We start from the raw sequence: 22,050 nt of genomic DNA on the forward strand, positions 1-22,050 counted from the left end.
TTCGTCGGGGCGGAACGTTTTTATTTAACCTTGGTACCAAGCTATACGATCATGATGATGAATAATAATAGGACAAATAATAAATGGATCATAGCTGTTGTCCACTGTTTACTTATACTGCTGTTTGTTGTTGAAGTTGTGGTCGTCATCGTCCGTACTGTAATATAAAGACACCAGTAGATGATTCGAATATCAATAATCATAATAAGAGTTATTAATATTATACCATAATCATAATCATGTAGTATTCTTCGTATCCTTATTACTCATATTAGGAAGTAATTTTTCACGTTTGTGTTCATCATTTTTCTTCTTCGTATCGCGTGTTATCGTTTGTTTTTCTGGTTGTTATTGTTGTCGTCTATTTATCATGATACTCAGTAGATATAATAGGGTTGATTATTATCAAACATCAGTGGATTCTTGATGAACCGTTGGCTTAATTCGTCTGCTATCTGTTGTCATGACATTACCAGTGATGTACCCTAATCATAATCCTGTCTAAATAGAACTTCATAGTATACCTGTCACGATTACCAAGTCATAGGTGTTTTGAGACAAGGAAACACATTCGTTTTTGTTGCTTTCACTGTTCTTGAACTGGTTCCGTTATGGTTGACACAGAATTAGTTCTACTAACAACCTGTTTCGCACTGACGTTAGCTGTTTATAATCTTAATCAGATGTTCTCATATTTATCAAAATGGTACACCTGTTTTTCACCAGCTATCTGCTCTCGGCACCATTGAAACACTATATAGTTAGGTTTGTTTGTGTCTGCTTACTATCGATTGTTGCTTCCTCATAATGTTTTTTTTTGTTTTGTTGATCTCGGGAAGGTTTTTGTCGGTTTTCTTATTTGTTATAGTTTTCGATTCCTTCTTGACGAATAATCGTCAATTAAGGACGGAACAGGCAGCCAGAAACGTCATAGGTCAACGTAGATCGAGTCTAACCGAGGTGTACCCACTGATTATAGAAGAGTGCACGCACACAATGTTGCTCATTTTTCGACGCGTTTGACCTTTAGCCGAGTGGACTGGCCCGAACGCCAAGGGATAAACAACGTGTTCGCAAATGTATCAGATGCATTTAATTTAAATGTTTTAGCAAGCTCGCTTGGCATAGATCGAATGCACCCTTTTTCCTCTGGGCACAGCTTAAAACAACCAGATCAGACTCGAACGTTCAACTGCTTCCGATTTTACATCAAACCGAGCGCTCCATAAACGTCTGGCTGTCTGGCCAGAAAATCACTGCAGATATCGTTATTTTCCTCTGCAGCAAAGGTGTCCAATAACAGGGCACAGTGCATTTTGCGTGTGCACGCTAGCAAATGTAGTTCTGACCCAGCGTGAACCAACTGTGATGGCAGCGGATGATTGCTTAATGGAAACAAAATAAGCTTTAAAATTGCAGAGCATCACTATCACCCCCATACGTGTAAAGACTCAGCTGCGAAGCATGCTTTTTCTATTTGCTTGTACGAAACTTCAGTAAGTTGTTCGTGTATATAATCGTAACCGCAAGCATTAATATGAGAGAGAATTACGTTTATGTGATCCATTATTCGGTTCCATCGTCGTCTCCGCAAGTCAGTCTGTCGTCTATGTCTATGCATCCATGAATCTCGCAGCAGTGGTAGTAATAATTATTCCGTATTCTTTTGTTAATTTCTGTTTATCTTTTTACCGTTTCTATAGATGATATAGTGTTTAGCATGACGCCATTCATTATATCATAGAAGGGTCGGACATCGGCATTATGTCTATTGCCTTTTTCATGTATGATGGCTGAGCGTTTCGCTTCGACGCAACGTAACTGCTTAATCATAGCAGGAAGAATAATGTTATAGCTCTATTCGTCACGTTTGTTTGCGTGTCACTATTTGTCAGTATTTGCGTAGCGATGTTGAAGAACGTAGTACACATCATAGAGATATATCTGTTACGTATTCATACTTTGTCTTCCAGCACTCTAATCATATAATCAGTATACTTAATAATATAATCGCTGGTATCGTTCTTCGCATCATTCTTATTAGTAATTATTATCATCATCATCATGAGTTTTATTATCAGTACTATTCATCAATATTATTTCTCATTGACACAGAATAGTTATAATAACCGTAGTAATTATCATAATATCAGCAATAATCATGACATTGTTTGATATTGTTGTTGCTGTATGTATTGTTGTTTGTTTGTTTGTTTTTACTTTTTGTTTATTTCTTGTTACTATACGTAGTATCGTTTTGTTATTATTAATATATCATGATGATATTTTCTTCTCAAAGACACCAGTCAAGAATATGCGCGCCACACTTTTCCATGTTTCTGGTCGCTCTCATCACCTCCGTCGGCCAGTTCATCGTTGTCTTTATCGTGTCATCGTCTTTTACCGTTCCATGTTTTTGCCTGTATTTCCTTTTACATCCAGCTTATTAACTCGCGTATTGTTTCTTTCTAAACCCTCGTTCTGTGTCAATATAAACACTTATGTATTTCATTTCTAATTCTATCTATTAGTCATATTGTTGCCTAGATGGTATTGTCATTATAATCATGTAATCTATCGAATCCGGATCGGACGCGTAGCAATCACTTGCGATGTAACGGTCATGACAAAGGCAATCAATAGCTCACAATGACAGCAATAATAATAATGATCAGAATATAACTGCAATCATAACAATTCATGATTCTTAATATTATTATTATTATTATTATTATTATTATAGCGTTATTAGTCTTACATATCTCTATAGAGACTTTCATAAATCTAAGGCTTTTCAGCGCTTTAGCCTGCGGTGCACAATGGGATAAAGGGCAGATGCACCCGCACTGTTCTAACGCGATCTGAGAGCGTTCAATAACGCAGAAAAAAATTTCAACAAATAATAGCCGTTTAATTATATCTCTCCACCTATTCTCATCGAATAAAAACTGTATGGGTTTGCTTCTCCGTTCACTCTATGACGTCCCTCTATCTAGCATCTATATTTACTCGTTCTACGGCATTTCTTGTCAATTACATTCTTTTGTTAAGTTATTTTCTGAACATTTTCTATTTCGCTCGCACTGCCGTACACGGGATATGCTGGTTAGCATGTAGCCACATGTACATCCTGTTGATGGTACTATATCTTTCTTCAAGTGCAATATTTCATACAGTTTCCGGCATATCTAAATTATTACTATCCCTATTATTATGAGTGATAATAGTAGCCAACATCCATGTTAATGTCTAGTTCTACATAGGCTTGAACCAGGTCTGCCATCAAGATGACCAGATGGGATAATCGCATGCCTCTTTGACATTCCCAGTCATCGAACGGGAGAGAGAAACAAAATATGCACTTTCTGCCACCATAATTGTTTGCACATGTAATAAGAAAGGCGGAGCTAAATAATGGCCATGCCCGATTTCGTATATTGGAGCATATCTACACACAAGAATCCGAAAGCCACTGGTCAGCATTGAATTAATAATTATTCGATCAACGGCACATTTGCACAAAGATCTGGAAGCATGAACAGTTGAGAATCCGCGCTACGCTATTGTATAATCAAGCGAAGATCAAAATTTCTTACACTCGATTCCATGCTAAATATCCGCCAATACATGTTTCGTACCGAAATTTTATGTTTTTGATCATAATTATACCACGACAACAGCTGACCGCGGCTATCAGTAGCAATTTCTTGTGCTGTCCTGTGCTAAAGCTTGAGATTAAAGAAAAGAAACTGGGGTACATCACCTTATTATCGTATCAAGACGCGATTGCTTATTAGATACACACCCATCTGCTCGGCGCGCACTGACTATTTTCCGCTCTTTGTATGACAATTTAGCAGACGAGATTTTCGGCGACGGCGCCAAGTTCAAGTTGGCCTCACTGTTCTCAATTTAGTTCAGTAGCATTAGATGGTGGAACAGACATCGGTCGCATAATTTGTTTGAATTTTTTATCAATTTTACAGTACCGGATCTTTCTGCAGAGTATTTACTTACGAATGACAATGTTCAATGGTCTGCAAAAAAAATTCAAGGTTTACGGCTGTCTAAACAATGCTCTGTCTATCATTAGGCGCGGGTTCGATGACAACGAATATCGGCTAGAACAGATTATGGTTGTACTTTAGCGAATAATAACACCATAGGTTAACATGATCCCTAATCAACTCAATTGACACAACAAAAAGCGATTCTCTCAGTAGCAGCGTTTCTCCGTTGTCCGTTCAGTTGTAATAGTTACACCTTCAAGCACACTTCTCACCTTGTTATCGTATTATCTTCTTCCTTTGTTATTGTTGTCGTAACTTATTATGGTAACGTTACAATAGTAATAACTGTGAGAGTAATGATGACTTGGGTATTTCCCGCCTTTTACATTCGGAAAACATCCGAAACCTAATAAATCTCATATCGCTATCATGATATGGAAACTAATAATAATTATTTAACTGCAAGAATAAGCATTTTTATCATAATAGTATAATAATTTTAATGATCATGTTATGCTAATTGCTTTTCCAGAGCTTGGTTTTTTTGTTTCTCTGCATTCCTGCTATATCCGTCAGTATCCTCTGTCAGGCAGTGGGCAATAGCCAACTCAGGGGCATCCGCCTCAGAAGACGCCACATGCCGTTCCCGTTATATGTTGGTTGCTCATTTAATTGGTTTGTTTGTTTTCAATCAATTGCAGTAATATTTATCGTACTAGACATATGATGGTATGCCATACTAATTATTCTTATCATTAACGTTGTTATTATTATCATCATCATCAGTATTTATGGGTCAACATTGTATGCATTACGATTAATATTATTATTATCATCGTTATGTTTACGGCTTTTTTTTTAATATTGTATTGTAGTTTCCAGTTTTTAGAGGGATATTATTGTTGTTGTTATTATTATAATCAGCGATTATAGTGTCCTTACTTATATTTTTTTGCTCTAACATCAACCAGTTCGTTTTTTCCCATTTCACATTATCTGTGTGTTGTTGGTTGTAATTGCGGTTGTCGATAGATTTTGTTTCGCTTTATTACGATGATGCCATTGCGGTTACTGTTTCGCCATTGGGTCATTGTATGTTCCTTATATTATTTTAGCGCATTGGTCACAACACATCTATGGAATATTACTATTGAATGGTGAGAGAGCATTTTTTAATAGCATAATTATTCGTATTATTATAGTGGGTTATAGTCTCGCTCATACTTCCTTTCGTGACAATTTTATGACAAAATAACAGTATTACCCATATAATCTAAATCATATCGTGTGGTTTCCTGTCGTTGTCGATATTAATGTGATTATTATTATTATCATCACCATAATTTTTATCATGGCTTACTTGTGGTTTATCGTTTTTTCATAATCATGGGTATGTTCTTCGTATTGTGTTGTACCTGTCTAAGTAACAGTATCAAGTATTTAGCTCATTATTTAACATCTGTTCATATTATTTCACTATCTGACGTATTATGTCGCGGCACAAATTCGATTGTTGTTATTGGTTGCTTTTAATTATACTCATGAAGACAATCATCAAGTATTTATTGTCATAATATTTAATGTAGTAATATAATGTCGCTCCATAATATTCGTCATCCCTTATGATTATTCTTATTAGTATTATTGTTCTCATATTGTCGATACTATTCGTATGACGGTTGTTGTGTGATAGGTTACCTGTTGTTGTTGTTGTTGTTGTTGTTTGCTGCAGCGCAATCAGTCGATAGATTAGCCAATTTATTTTGTGGTGATCTGTCTTTTCCAGTTTCAGAGTCAATGTCTAATTAATTCGTCGTTAATATTGTGATAAAGTCGTTAGCTTGCAACTGTCTTATCATCGTCTCTATCAATACCTACAATGTGTATATATATATATATATATATATATATATATATATATATATATATATATCAGCGTCACCTGCACCTCCTTGTATATCTTTGGGCCTCTGCTTCGAGTCTGTCTGTATATTAGCTTCTTATCATCCTACGTTGACCCTTTTACGGAGGAGCTTATTGTGTGTCCCTGTTTTTCGTTTTTATCTTACCCACTTGTGTGTGGTGTCGGTGTATATATATATATATATATCTAGTCGGATATCATTTTGCTTTTTCAGCATTATAAAATACAGCGTCGCTCGATCGGTTGGTTTGGTCAGATCAGACAGTTGCACAGCTTTAAGCGTTATCAAATGTATGTGGAAGACGCCAGGCCAAAATCTAACGACAAATCGTTCCCCACGCCCGCGTATCGTCCTTCCGAAAATCGTTTTGTTGTTTTACTATAACCCAACTACCTCCCGTTAGCCTCTACAGTTCCGCAGCTAAATTGCTGCCTGAGGCATTTGTACGAAGTAAAGCTCATCGAAATCTCCCTAGGATCCATTTCTATTCATATCGCTGCTTTTTTACCAGTCCCTCTCTGGGGTTCTCCTAACGACATTTTCACTTCTGCCATGTATGATGTTTCCGCCGCTGGCTTCGAGACATGAGTCCTCGACAAATCGTCCGTGTCCACTAAAATGTATCCGTGGGGTCGCTCATACAACTTACACGCCCCCTTTTTGAGCGAGTGTCCCACCAACACAACTGTATAGGGCAAAACCCGCGGCTCCGCCATTAAGTCTTTCATATCCTCTTTTCTTCACATGTATGTATATATATATTTATATCTAGTATATATATATAGCATTAAATATATATATATATATATTATAAATACACCCTTAAAGACCACCTATTTACCGTTTGCTGTTCCTTTCCTTTGTATCTTAAAGGGGGTTCCTCTAACGTGCAGTAAGTGTTGTGACAGCGGCAAGGCCTAGACGCACGCGGTGGTTAAGTTTACACGGACGGTATCTATCTATGTCTTTATGTCGCTTTGCCTCCAGCATTATCATCAATCTCTTCATTATCTTCCTCTTTTACTCCTGTTATATATCGCTAACGTTATTGATACGACGTTTACATATCGTTCTCATTTTTCTCTGCCGGACCGCGCATCTCCAACATTTCTGGCTTTCGAATAACGCGCCGAACTACGACACACTTTAAAGATCTTTGCCGGGCAAAAGACACCACGGGCAAAGAGGCGCCGCTGGCACGAATCGACCTAAACGGAGATACGCGGCTTTCGCGCACCGGCTCACAAGGACATCCGAGACGTGTAGGGGAACTGGCGTCGAAAGGCTTATGCTAAAAGGACCTGGCGCAAAAAATAGAGCCATTTTTTCAGTTTTATTAAGTAATATCCAATGACCTGATAATCACCACTAGATCGACTTCGTTTGTAGCACAATGATGAGTTTGGATGTTCCCCACTGGAGTGGCACATGCACAATAATGCCGGAGGGGGCACAAATCGCTTTTCCGTTCTGTTAAAGTGTGGCTGAATCGCCGATTACGCTGCACAGGGCACTTTCCTTATAGAAGAAAAAGCCCAAAACGATAACATTTAAACTTAAACCAAATATAATCATTCTTAGATTATTATCCATTGTTGTTTGTTTTTATTCCGTATTATTATAGTAATAATTAAGTTGATTCCTCACACCAAAACGTCCGCCCCGTTTTTTGTCCCGGAAACGCGCCGTAACCACCAGAAGCCCAGAACCACACACGGTCAGCTATTTGTTAAACAAATTATCAATTAATCGAATCGAGTAAAAATTCGTTCTTTAATATTTGTATTAGCTCATTGTTGACTTAGCATAGTGCTATTCTCATCGTTATTAGCTTTGTCAACATCTATGCCACACCGACAATTTGAGGAAACTGCTTATTCGCAATGGGTGTGGATGCGATTTTATGAGTCATGTGTGTTTTCGCTACCTCGGGCTGGCGTGCGCTTCCGAAACGGAAAAGTGTGAGAATCGTCCATCACCCCGACCGCTCATGTCTTGTTGAAAATATTAGTTGGTGGTGTTTGTTCACTTGTTCCTATTGTTGTTGTTATGGTGGTAAATGTTCACGATGCTGTTTATGCTGTTGATATTATTACTGGTGTTTCTTCGCGGTCGACATCGTGTTCCAGACCGAGCCTGCGCGGTACGCACATGTCATCGCGCGCCGCCATGCCATGTGTGGGCATAACGTCCACACACACACACACACACACGACAACCTCGCGCCATTTCGTCGCTGTTAAAAATTCTCCAGCTATGGATGCTGCTGTCACCGGCACTGCCATCGACGTTTAGTCTGAACCACTTATTTCCTGCCGACGAAGATGGAACTGACAGAGGCATAGAAAGTGGACAGACCAGAGGGGCCGTATGCTGTCAATGAAAGAAACTTACCCCCTCCCCCGCCCGCTTCTTCCTCCTACTCGTTCCTTCACCCGTTTTCACAACAAGATGTCGCCCTGTTCATTTTCCCCAGATCGCATTCCATGATCCTCTCTGTCCCTCTGAAGACAGATCGTTGCGCTAATTGGAGGAGATCATCATCATCGAGTAATGGCGACTTGATTTCTGGCAGATAGACTTGGCTGAAATACAGAAATGGCGCTAAGTCGTCCTGTCGGTCGGCTAGTCGTTCAACACTGGCTCTCGGATTTGTTGCACTCACCGTCCACCTTCTGGGTAGTAGTGACAGGGGTGGTGGTTGCAGTTGGGGTTGCGACGGTCGTGCCAGCAGCGGTTTTAGCCGCTGTGGCCACAGCCGTCGTTACTGCTGCATCGTCCTTCTTTTTGAGGGCAGCGTTGTTATTTGCGGTTGATGTTCCTGATGGGCCTACGATTGTTCAAGACGAAACAGCCCGAATAAACGAACACTTTATAGCCGTTACGTAACGGAGTTTGTTTTGGCATAAACCGAGTGAGACTCGAAATAACAAAAGCTCATAATAAGAGTGTTGGGTGTAACAAAATATAAACACTAATAAAAGATTGTGCTATGCGAATGTACGAGAGCCTTCTAAATTGAACTGGTATGAAGTTTTTAATAGATTTTTGTGAAAAATTATAAATGTCGAAAAATATAGACGGCAGCGTGCTCTTCAAGGATATTAATCATGAACTACATACCAGAAGTGTTCGCGTTTCGTGCAACAAGAGCGCGAATCTGCCTTTGTGCGGCCTGAACGGCGTAGAAGTCCCCAATGATGTGAACGGGCGTCTCATCGTCGGGCTCTGGACTGCTACTTTGCCCGCCCCTGGACGATTCTTCTGGAAGTTTGATTAGCGCATGCGTCAAGCGCTGTAGCTCTTTTACTGTTTGTCCGCCTTTGCCGATAATGCGACCCACCTAATAGAGAAGAATTAAATAGTAATGAGTAAATTGATTACGAAATATTTTCGAAATATTAACACCTATATATATTGGTATGCTAAACGCAGACAAAGTAATATAAATTGCAAGAAATAACAATGAATTATTCCGTAAACACTTGAAACACTGACTTCTGCTACTAATGACAATTGCCCGCGATATATGTTGACAACACTTGCCTGGTTGCTAGGCACGTTCATTTCGACGCGCAGGTGGCCAGCCTGTACTTGCGGGTCGGCAGCAGCTTCGGGATTCGAATCTAGGTGTTGTGCCGCCTCGAGGAATACCTTACGATAGAGTAGGCATTGGGCTCGCCACTGCGCTTCGGCTGAGCCGGTAAGCGTCACTCGTCGGTCCGACGGATGGGGGTAGATTCCGACACCACCGACGCCGCCTTCCCGTCGACCGGCTGGCTCCGCCCCCGAAGAGCTAGGGGTGTCGTCCTTTGAACCATCCTTCTTAGCCGCATCGTCCTTCGAGCGGTTCTCCTCTTTGGCGCTGCTAGGCGACACCTTGATGCTGCAGCCGGACACTCTTATCATCTCCCGGATTGACGAGCCGCCCGTGCCGATAATGGCCCCAACGGTGCATGATGGAACCCATACCTGGACCGTCTCTACGCTGCCGTCTCCGGGAGGATAGAAATGTCCGCCGGGGGCGGGCACACCCATGGGACCATATGGAGGCCCGTAATGGGGCAACCCGTGGCCTCCAGCACCAGCTGGCCCTCCGGGGCCACCATGATGCGCATGTGGTGGTGGAGGTGGCAGTGGTGGCCTATGGAACGGCGGTGGGTAGGCGGGAGGAGGCGGGGGAGGCGGGGGCGGACCCATGCCTGTCCCGTGGCCTCCCCCAAGGCTATGATGATGATGATGATGATGATGATGATGACCCATTGCCCCGCCGGCACCACCGTGACCCATTGCGCCGCCACTCCCATGGCCACCTTGACCAAGCGGGCCTGGCGGTCCACCGTAGCCGCCCATCATCGATGCTGCTTGCTGCATATCATGCTCATAGCACTGTCGCATCTTCGCTGTAATCTGTTGTTGAGCTTTCGACATCTCGTCAAGTGAACCCTTAATAATTATCACTCGTTCACGAGGATCCGCCATTGACGAAACGTTGACCTTCGCCGAGGTTTCGTCCATCACTTTCTTGATGACAGCACCACTGCGCCCGATGACTCGGCCAACTAGATTGTTATGTGCAAGCAGCTTAAGCACGATTGGTTCGTCTGAACGTTTGGCAGCAGCGGCGGCGCCGGAATCCGACGGATTCGCCGCTTCCTGCTGCATCACCTCCAGTATCTTTTTGCAGGCCGCCGAGCAGTTATCAACGGACCCGTAGATGTTGATTACCTTCTCCACCTGTCCCTGATTGTAAATGCCTCCCGCGTCTTTCCTGTTATCACTCGAAGTTTCAAAATGACAACAGATAATAGTGTACCTAGTTAGCATGGTCAGTTCGCCGGAGGCTTTGACTGCGCATATGGTTGCTGAGCCGCATCATAATACATAATATAATAGCTAATGTTTGCATAAATGATATAATTACGGTAATGCTGGTAACAATCAATACATCGTGCCAAATAATTATCGAGAAAGATACGTTCATAAGGCTGATTGACTTGTCCATAATAACAACAGTTTCGGATTCATTGTCATCATCATAATAATGACCATCATAAGCAGTGCGTCCCGAGTTAATTTATCGCAAGGTTCCTCTAGTTTCATCAGGCACTTACCTATGCACATCGACTCTTGCGCGGCTCTGCTGCGTAATCTGCTTGATGGTCGCGCCGCTCTTACCGATGATGGCGCCGACCATCTCTGAGGGAACCAGCATGCGGAGCGGGATATCCTTCGGGGGCGGTGGGGGCGGGCCCAGAGGCGCGTGACCGTGACCACTTGGGCCTCCGTAGGGCCCAAATGGTCCTGGTCCTAAGCCTCCGGCCAAGCCTCCCAGTCCGTTTGACATCCCGACGCCACCTCCACGACCGTTTGTGAGTCCACTGGCACCGCGACCTCCGCCCATTACGTTGTTGTGACGTCTGTAGTTAAGTTTAATAAACTAATGAGTAAAACGAGTAGGTGAATTAACGTGGTACGCAACGTGGTTCTTTAGGAGCGTGCCATGAATATACATGCAAATAACACGGAAATATTTTTCTAAAGGCCTATTTTACAAGATTTTCTAACGGAAAAGTATTTTTAGAGATCTAATGACAAATCTAAATATATGTAGATGCTTGAAAAAAATCGCTGAAGAAAAGAAATGAAACTGAAAACAAAAGACCTTTTCAATTTCATTGTTAAAATCGCGTCACCTCCCGTTAAGCACAACCTAGCTATAGCTTTCACCTATCAGGTAACATGTCGAAGACCTAGAAGATCCGTAGAATCTAAATGGATTTTCTGGTTTCGAAAAATGGCCCTTTTACATGTTTAAAAAATTACTTGTACGGCGTCTTGGACGAATTTAACGATTTCTGCGTCAACATCGCGAGGAAGCCGATTCCCCTATCTTTACCTGGCGCGAAGTTTTGAAATCATACCTAACCTACTAAATTTATCTATCAGGCAAATGACGTATAAATTCCGCACTGCAAGACGCGAATGAAAAACGAACAAACTCAAAATGCATGTTTCCTGCTTCCTCCTTTTTTCATCACCGTAATTTCTATTTCGCATGGTTTTGTTATTGAAACAAAGTCTGTTTTCTTTTTCTGAGTCAATAACGCACTTTGTTATTTCATTAGGTTATTTCCACTTACTTGTGAACGGGGTCGTGTCCGTTAAAATAAGTGTGGATGTGGCCGTTGCTGTAATGGTGTCCGTTGAAGGACGCCGAGCTATAGTACTCCGCTCGCAGAATTCCCCCTGCGTATGGGCGTCTAGCCAGGTTGCGCACGGCCTGCTCCGCCTGCTCGGGGTTATCGTAAGTCGCGGTCACGCGATAACACTCGCTTTTCTGCCCGAGCTGGCGATTATTTGACAGATTTCTCTCGTCCTCTAACGTGTCACACGACTGGATGTTGCCGTAAGTCGAGAGTAACGAACGAATGTCCTGTTTGTCGACGCGCTTGGGAATACGGGAGACCAACACCTTACACGAGCCCTGCTGGCGACCCCTGCGAACCGCAGCATACCAACCAGTAGTAAATGACAGAACGACCGAAGTGAGTGATGGTTAGTAATGACGGCGCGACATCGGACCCATAAGAAAATATGAAGATGATATACGAACAAGTACGACATAATGTTAGCACAGGTTACTATAAAAAATACCAAAATATACTGCGACCTTGGTTAGAGCAGAACATATTAATCATTCGTAAATAAAAATAAGATTCAAACAACAACAGCAACAACAACAAACCTACTAGTTTCGGTTGCTATATTGAGCATAGATCAGTTGGGGCGGAATAGCCTGTAATCAGTGCATCTAATATCATGCGATCCGCACCAAGAGTGTCTTTGAGCATCCGTTGGATATACTAAATGCATTGACACTCACAACTCAAACAATCGATTTGATTGTTTATCATTGAACAAAAATTTATATCAGATAAAATTTGAGGAATCCTAAAAGGCATTACACTTACTACAGCATGAAACACGCTCGCGATGACAAATTAGCAAAGCAGACATCAAGAAGATTTTCAAAACAAAAAAAAAGTAGACTTAAAAAAAATATTATAAAACAATTACTTCCAAGAACAACGATAACAAAAAAACAACACAAACCGCGGAACTTATAAAACTCTAAAATCTTGATATATAGATAGAACATTATGGAGTACAAGTTCAGGCCGAATATCTCCGAACACCCCGTATTGATGAGGTGCAAATGTTGGCCCAAAATTCATCTGTTATAAGCTGTGGCGCTTGCCCTCTACAAGGGGTAAGGGGCAAATAAATGGAAGACTTCCGTTGAGTCCATTTCATAACAGGCTCACAGCTATTTTGATGAGGCTGGTCTCAAGCTGGCACTCGTAGACTGCTCTATATAAAGCGAGCACTAAAGAAGAAAGACGGTATTTTTAGGCACACCGTTTTGCAAGTACATCTTGCATTTAATTCAGTTACAATGTATTCGCGCTTATGAGGCATTGTAGGGTTCACCAAATTGACCAGGTTTGTCAATTGTATTACTTTTACGTATTTTTTTCTTCAATCACCTTTATCGGATAGCATGTGATTTGCAGAACTTGCGTGATAAATTTGACTTCGGAGCTAGGTATACTGAGTAGCATGTAACGAAATGGTAGTACCATTAAGCTTGTTCAAAGATTCAGTGTTTAAATCAACACGATGTCCAATTACTGTTAGATCAGGTACATATATATACTTTCATGATTTCCCAATGTAACGAGTGATGCATCACATACGACATATGCAAGGCTTAAACTAAAATTAGAAAACATTAATCCTTATTTCGTAGAGCGAGACACGCCAATAGTTGCCTCATTGAGCATCATTAAACATACTGGCGAAAAAATCACTCCGGGAATAAAACTGGGAGATATCAGAGCCGAATAGACCATTACTGAATATAATCAGAAATTTATTGTGCAGACACCTTGAAATATGCCGATTCGCAGCGCAATCACTAAGAGCAAAAAAAATTAGTCGACTACAAAAGTTCCGTATTATAGTACTAAATTAGTCGACTACAAAAGTTACGCCTTATAGTGCTCAGTCTAAAAATACATTATACTATATTTGTTTAGGCATTTTAGCCTACTTGAATCTCCTACTAGCTACCTAGCAGACTAACGAGGTTTGTCTGCTAGGTTACCATCAAACACAGCTACGCTGAAAAATAGTAGCACCGATACACACTCTTCGGCATGAATACAAAATAGTGTTTGTATAATCAGTTATCTAATAATCTTCTATTATATTTTCATTAGTTGGGTTGGCTTTCTCTTGGTTTCGAAGCCACGTACGAAACCTTCCTAATAAATGCTTTACTTTCCTTCTATATGATACCGTCTGCATGGTGACCACCGGTAATCGGCACAATCTTATTCTCGGTCACTGCTCCCGGACATCGAAATGACAAAACCGACCGCGAGAAAGACGGCCATGGGGTCAGTAGAGACTGAGCGCACCCAGGCAAACGCCATGGCACCACGAGCAAGCTAGCTGCGTGCGAGCACGAATATTTACGGGAAAATTAATGCCTATGTGGTAGTCGGCTGGCTAAACGGGGGTGAAGGATGCTTACAGGGAAGGAAAAATATCTTTAACAAATATAACAGAACGATGATAAAAGCGACAATGACTTCTTGCCATGCACCCATTCGACGATATCGTGCTAACTTCGCATCGAATCGTTTGCAGCATCTTGTCAGCCTTCTTATCATGTTTTCATTCATTAGCTAGTAGAATCAAAATCTACTCTATCGAAAGGTAAAACAGACCGGCGCCTGGGCGGTGGTCCCTGGCCATGATTAGGATATGTGCGTGGCGCATTCCCAGACGTTTGTTACTGTCAGTCCATCCACGATACACAGGTAACAGTTATCAGAACAATGTTAAGTGCTGCTAGACACAACGACGACGATAATGATCCAGTCCATTCAAGGTGACTAAGCTGCATAATCGCAATGAGCGACGACAAAAACTAAAAACCAATAAAAGATTTACTCAAGAGAGCACGCATTCCATGAAAGCAATTTTTTTTACTCAAGCCTTCTGCCTGAAACGGTTACAACAAAGAGGAAGAGAACGCGCATAATGAAATTAGAGCTTTAAGCGCGAAACAATTAGCAGCAAATATTCACAGGAAGTTCAAAAGAGATCACAATCTGTTAGTAAAATATTTTTGGTATGAGTGCTACTTGCACAGTCTAAAAAAGAAGCACCAAACTGGATCACTATGACATAACTGATACTAAAGCGACTACACGAATATTACAAACAAGTTAAGCAAAAATCACTAGCCTGCACTGAGTATAAAATACGGCACCTATGAGACGTCACAATCATATGCTACTCGTGTGTAAATTCTGTAGACTTTTAGATTACCAGTGAATTGAGTTTTCCGTTTATCCTACCATTACTATCGTTCCACCTCTAATAAATTAGCACAACGTCATTTATAGGACGTAACCGGGAGATCAAACAGTCGGCAGGAACAAAAAAACACAGGCTTCAAATAAAACAAGAACTAATGAATAAAAGCAAACCGACGACCAACTAATATAAGCGCAGAAACAAAAACCGTGAACATCCATTAAAAACAACAGCGCATGATTCATTGATTTCCTCATCACCGTTCATTTGCGATAATGTGCGGCCAATTTTTCTCGATATTTTCCACTCGCCCAAAAATCGCAACGCCAGCGAAACAAAGAAAAACTCACTCCGTTCATTTCTCTCAAGCAACAACAAAAACACAAAATTTCATGAATCAATCAATCAATCAGATCAAGCAGTTAATCATCTCTACCTTCGATCTTGTGTCAGTCAGTACTGCCCTTAAGAGTTGGCACACTTCAATGGAAATCACAACGGAGAGGCACGGCCTCACTGCTATGTCATCTTCCTTTCATTGAGCCCATGTGTCGCCTCCAGTTCTGGAAACCAGTTCCCACCATCGGATCGGAAGTTTCCTACTTCACTCGAATGGCAAGTCGAATGGCTATGTAGTAGTAGTAGTAGTAGTAGTAGTAGTTGTTGTTGTTGTTGTAGTGGTTGGATTGGTTCGTGTAGCTGAAGGTGTATTCCTCGTGTATCACACAGCCTAGTCTTAAGAGATCCCCACCACCACGGTTTGTTTCGGCCAAACGCCAAGCGCTTCCCTAGAACGAGACCAGATATTCATATAGATATGAGAGCGGCGCCACAATCTGCTTCTAATTTCTGTCTTTCTATTCTAGCTAACACCGAAAGAAATCAAAAGATTACTAAACCCCAGTTACAATTCGATCGTATTTTTGTTGATGTACTTTGTTTTCGTTACAGGAGGAGTTTTTTTCGGCTTTTGAAGTAAAGTTTTTTTCAGCTATCCCTCTTACCGTACTCCTATCATCTGTGAAAAAGCAAGATATTAGGTCAAACTATAATCACACTAACGGTAGCCAATATACGCTATATTCGGCGAGTTAATTGCAATCTTCGGTTAATGGAAGATCATTTAATTGAAAGTCAACGAAAGCAAACGAAGTAAAATTAATAGGAAACCAAGGCACGAAAATTCATGGACAAAACGCAACCAAAAGCGAGGCCTTAAGAATACGGCACACAAGCGCCCATACTCAGCATACGACATAAAAGGAACAGCATCGCAGGCTTTTATAACATCTTGAATTATTGCCTTGGACCACACTATCATGTAAAAATATTGACTATGAGTTCGATTTTGACTAATTAATTTTAAACTAAACAATATTTCAGCGGCGTTCCCAAGTTGTTGTAAACTGTGCGCTCGTCATTCTGTTTCTGTGTGTCTTTGTATGTGTTCATATCTCCAAGAAGCATGAAAACAAAACGAAATCATCATTATGATCAAAATTGGTAATTACCTTAAATTCAATACGCGACGGAGTTAAGTTAAATATAATAGCCATCCATTAGCGATACATCTAAATTCAGTAAAGGGACGAGCATAAAACTTGCAACCATAACCGCTTGCAAAAATTATTCAAACCGAAACAGACAACCGACAACAAAATTATGAAATCAAAGCGTGCATTCAAGGTAACTAGAAAGCTGTCTCTAAAGCTTCATAATAGGGCTTATCGAGAGCCTTCCGACTCCGAGGGGCATAATTTCATTCACATCCTTCATGCACTCATGCTGCTAGATAAGGAAAAGCTGAACACTCAGGCTACCGCCATGTCCTGACTAAGTTACTTGTAACCTTAATATACCAAGTATTTACTGATATTATAATCATGGGTGTTAATGTGATGCATCCGCCAACTATGATAATATTTGGTTCATGCCTTTTGGTCAGGTAAAACTGAATTGTTGATATATGACGAGGCTATTTAATGTCGATTAGAATTTATGCGTCGGTTCAGTTCTATTATGTGTATACTGGGTGGGTCAAAAATGTCTTTGGACAGTTAGAAGAGGATACCTCTATTCAAAATGTGTTGTGCACTGTTATGATATCCGCTCTTTATTGCGATCCCCAAATGCTTTAATACATAATGTGAGTTGTCTACAGACGATTTTTAAACTGTTTAGCGACTTTTGGCCCATTCAGCACACATAAGGGCAGATTTATTGCACGATAATAGTAAATCTGCAGCACCTGCGGTCTATATCGCCTTAATGATCGATCTCCGCACAACCTCTCACAACAAGCTGAGCCGCCGTAGAAGTTACATCATTTAACGCTATTACCCAGCAGAAATGAATTAACAAAATAGAAGAGAAAGATCCACCATATATTGATGGTTGTCATATGTGTATATTCATGATATTCACTTCCCAAAGCTCTCCTATGAGAGCTTCGTATTCGTATACATGTTTGCATTAAGTAAACAATACATAGTAAAAACATCATCCTCAGGTCATAGTACATAATCGAAAGCAGTAATATTAGGTAGAACACATTATACTTTAGATACAGCCCGGAGCATCTCGAGAGTCCCGTTAGCGCCATCGGAAGCCAAGCGAAATAACTTAAAATTGGACTTCAGTCGATCGAAATAGACCAAAGACACAATAGCAGCTAAAGTTCACCGGACAGACTTCATCTATCGTATAAAGTGAATATACACTTTCAAATCATTCTGCCGTTGAGCAAGTTCTAACAGCTCATGAATCGACCAACAAAATTCAAAATACTCTGAGACCTATTTGCCGCTATGGTTCCTAAGTATTATTTATTGTAATCTCTTCTCCTAATAAGTATGCCCTCTACCTAACATCCATTATGAAAACCATTCACTTGCTGTTCTGTGTTGATCCTCACTTTTCTTTTGATTCGTCCTTCAGACTCCACATAACGAAGCCAGTTAAGCCGACGATACCCAAAGAATTTCCAACGTCGGCGGCATCGAGTGCTGGGGGTACAGCCAAGCAAACGTATATGGATTTGTAATGACAAATGGTCGAAGAATTATAGCACAAGCAACAGCAGCACTGGGAACAGCGACAAACCTCAACCAATAAGAGGCTCTGCCTTCTCTGTAATTACCTGCGACGCCTGCAGCAGCGGTTTTTCAAACGAACCACTTGCTCCTTGTACAAATACGTTTCCCAAGTGACACGTTACTGTTTCTCATCGTATAGCGCAGCCGCGTGCGTAGCATAGCAAATAATATATATCGAGTAAAGAGAAGTAAATAGAACTCGCGTGCACAAAGCTAAGTAGTTAGCTGTGTCACTACAGAAATCACAGAACGCAACTCGGATATATCCATCCACATCCATGCAGTTTTTCCTCTCAAAATAGGCTGCATATAATAGACACGCTGCAGCATGCTAGGCTATTTCGGCAACAATTACATTGTTATTCCGATGCTCGCCCACTCCATTTATCAGCGGATGTAACTGTACGACAGATCGCGTTTGTGAGCCATGTGTCTTTCACGATAATCAACCAGCCTATCGAAACATATCACATTGCAACTCTGGAGCGCCCTGAACGCAAACTGCCTGTTCTCTTGCTGTTACATGCTGCTGCAAACGTCGTCACGAAAATCCTACGCTACCGCTATTATTTCGACGACAGCAACAAAATCCAGCACAAAGAAAACAGGTAGTTTTAAAAAAAAACATTACACAGCGAAAAAGACGCGAGGTTCAACGCGATCAGCAGGCACAACTCAATTCAATAGGCTCAACATCCACTTCGTTGTCACAGCATCAGTGATGACCACAGATAGGCCCGAACAGAGATAGAAACACCACAGCAAGTTTCGCAAATTCAGCGTACGTTAGAATCAAAAGCAAACGTTGTAAGGAGAAGAGCTAACACGAGGAGCAGCAGTAATAACAACGAATAGCTCTTGTAATGTAGAATGTAAGACGAATCAAGCGAGGCCGACAAGCAACAGAAGGTTCGGCCTATATAGCAAAACGCTATGAGACTAAATCGTACTGACTAGCACAGACACGTACGAAGAGTGCTCAACGCTACGGGCTCCTGACACCACCGGCAACAGCAATTAATGAAATACAACAAACTTGTAAAATGGTCGATTTCTTGCGGCACTTTGTCGCCTGCCTGTTTACGTCGTTCTGGGAACTCTTTGTTATTAGCGGCAACTTGCCGGTATCTATCCCAGCATAATGTCCGACGCAAACAGATACATAACAACGGTGGAAGCTACCGTGCAAGCTCAACCACGACAAGTCGACAGGCACTTCTCGGCGACGAACTTGCGCCGCACAGCAGAAACATGAATAGCTTGACCCAATGCGTAGTGCCGCGATCTTATTGTACACAATATGCAAATGAACAGAGGACACCAACGTGGGCAAACCTAATCTACGATTTAATAATGGTGGCTGCCTATAACCCGACGAAGCCACAAATCTGAGATCTACGCGATGTATGTAAAAATCAGCATCACCAACGCAACGGTTATCAACCACACGACCGTCGATCCTGCATGGCTGTCCGTCTACCTGGCGACGATGCACACACTAGGGACAAGAAGCCACCAAGAGTGGTTAACTCGTGACAAACACGCTTGCTACACACAGAAATCCCTATAACGCAGACTTAGCAGTTTGACCTCTCCCTCCGCTCGCACGTTAGACCGTATACGACCCGACGCCGCTTGCTTTTCTCAGCTCAGTGGACGACCCTCAGTAACATGCGATGAATAGGTGATCCTCTCGTTATTAACCAAGCATCGGATGGGGACGCTCCGTGGGAACACTCGCGGCATGTAATGCCACGAGAAGCACTCACTACAAAGGCCAGTACAAACAGAAATACATTCACCTTGCAGCCGCTATGGACAAATTGCTGGGGACTATGCGTCGTTTCAGCCGGGTCGGTGGGTGCCGACAGCCTAGGCTAGATCAGGCACTTTTTGCTGGCATCAGTTAGCAGTAATACCTTTGCGTCCACGTCTCAGGAGTATGGTCTGCATTTTACTACCTAACAGCAGCCAAAGTTAATCACGATACAGCCTAAATAAAAAGTAGCATTGGGTAGCACAGGCATATAGACAACAGCAAGCAGCAGCCTGGCCGGATTATACCGGGTCGAGTGCCGTGTGCTGCGGCCACACACGCCTGAACCTCAAAGGCCGACTTCCTGTAGCTACGGCTTTTTCTGAGGGTGAAGCTACCCGACGCCAAAAATTCTAGTACTTACATGATGGCTGGCCTAGGTGGCCAAGTTGTCCCTAATTGCTTGCAGGGAGGATTTCAAGCTGGAAGATTGGTCGAATCGATATACCTCGTCTATGGGTGGGCCCGGTGGAGGAGAGAACAACTACGCGGCGGTGCACCGAATATGCCGCTAAATTTCGAATCTAAGCCCGCGGCACTACAAATCAAGCGCAGAGGCGCGAAAAGAAATGAGGCGCCGGTTTCATAAAACCACCAAAATCTCTCTCCTCGCACAAAGGAACTCTTGGTGCCAAGAATTGCTTGATCAAGCTTCGCATGGACATTGCAGATAGCTGCTTACCAATAGGCTTGCATAAAATTGTTCTAGACTCCTTCTACACTTCTATGTGCAGGCTTTACATATGAATATAAAAAAAAAATTGTAAGTTGATGAAAATTTATTTCGACGGACGCTAAATTACAGCAAAATTTGTGAGAAAAAATTATAAAATATCAATCTGACACAACTGTTCCAACACAAAAAAATTGTAAGGAATTTTCGCAATAAGTTCCGTAAAGCAGCTGAAATCAAGATTCAATAAATACGGATTTCTTTTAAATAAAACAAATTTGATCTCTTTCGAAAACCCCAATAAGAGATCGGGTTATCATATCTCGGCAAAAACAATTCGGTAGTAGTCAAAAAAAAATTGTAGCGCTGGTACAATAATTACGTTCATTGATGGGAACAATTGTTTAGACTCATTTTAGAAGTAAGCTAAAACCGCAAAATCATCTTCAATATGTTTCCATTCTATTCGACCTGGCACTAGCGTGCATGATTTCACCGCTCACGCTAACCAAGAAAAGGTCGCATCGTATCGATTTCTCAATGTCATTTGATTTAATCACGTGTTCGCTGCATGGTACTCGTGCATAGAGTATGCGACAAAAGCCCTCAAGGCTTTTATCGCAAGTCTGCTGGTGACTCAGATTTAATGTACTTAAAGATTAAAGTCATACTGACTCACTGCATTCTTGAATTTTGGCCCTCGAACTTTGCGGTCTGCCCCACATCATATAAAATTGTCGAATGTTGCTAAAACGTTACAGAATAATGCACCGCACATAAAGCTATGTTCCTTCAGAATTGACTGGTAATTACTCAGTAGGCTTGCAGAATCCTTGGACTAAGGCTCTGCATCAGCTGTTGAAGCTGAAATATAATGAAGAAGAACCTAGTATAGAAGTATATATCGACATGGTGTAAGGTACTTGTCTGATCAAATGCCTAACGGTGGCACCAGCGGAAAAATTCAGTTTAGTGTTAAGTACATAACGCCAACGCCTGCGGGTAACCCGCCCGACATTTGCGCCGAATCGTTCACACATGAGCACAATGTTTTGTTTTACTTGGCACAGCGGGTACGCACCACGCACAACACAGAGAAGCAAAAAAAAAACTAGCTCGTTCTTTTTGGCGAGCGTCC

The 22,050-nt window shown here is 41.6% G+C and overlaps 1 protein-coding gene across 4 annotated transcripts; it reads right to left on the reverse strand.

The window, feature by feature from the left end:
- On the reverse strand, positions 1 to 21,047 carry LOC111243706 (insulin-like growth factor 2 mRNA-binding protein 1). Of its 4 annotated transcripts, XR_002670586.2 has the most exons (8): positions 20,604 to 21,046; positions 12,079 to 12,435; positions 11,050 to 11,355; positions 9,482 to 10,715; positions 9,059 to 9,278; positions 8,601 to 8,765; positions 8,330 to 8,520; positions 1 to 157 (listed from the first exon to the last, which is right to left on the reverse strand). XR_002670586.2 is itself a non-coding variant. In XM_022789675.2 (7 exons), coding segments are annotated over exons 1-7 (2,400 nt in total). In that variant the 5' UTR covers positions 20,606 to 21,047; the 3' UTR covers positions 1 to 41. The 4 variants fall into 4 exon arrangements, 3 of the variants coding, with proteins under 3 accessions (XP_022645410.1, XP_086833756.1, XP_022645419.1); XM_022789675.2 differs by lacking the exon at positions 8,330 to 8,520 and having other exon boundaries at positions 20,604 to 21,047; XM_086977630.1 differs by having other exon boundaries at positions 1 to 8,520.
- Between the last annotated feature and the right edge of the window lie 1,003 nt (positions 21,048 to 22,050).

Source organism: Varroa destructor, unplaced genomic scaffold (genome assembly GCF_002443255.2).
Source record: "Varroa destructor unplaced genomic scaffold, Vdes_3.0 BEIS01000001.1, whole genome shotgun sequence".
Classification (NCBI taxonomy): Eukaryota; Metazoa; Arthropoda; class Arachnida; order Mesostigmata; family Varroidae; genus Varroa; species Varroa destructor.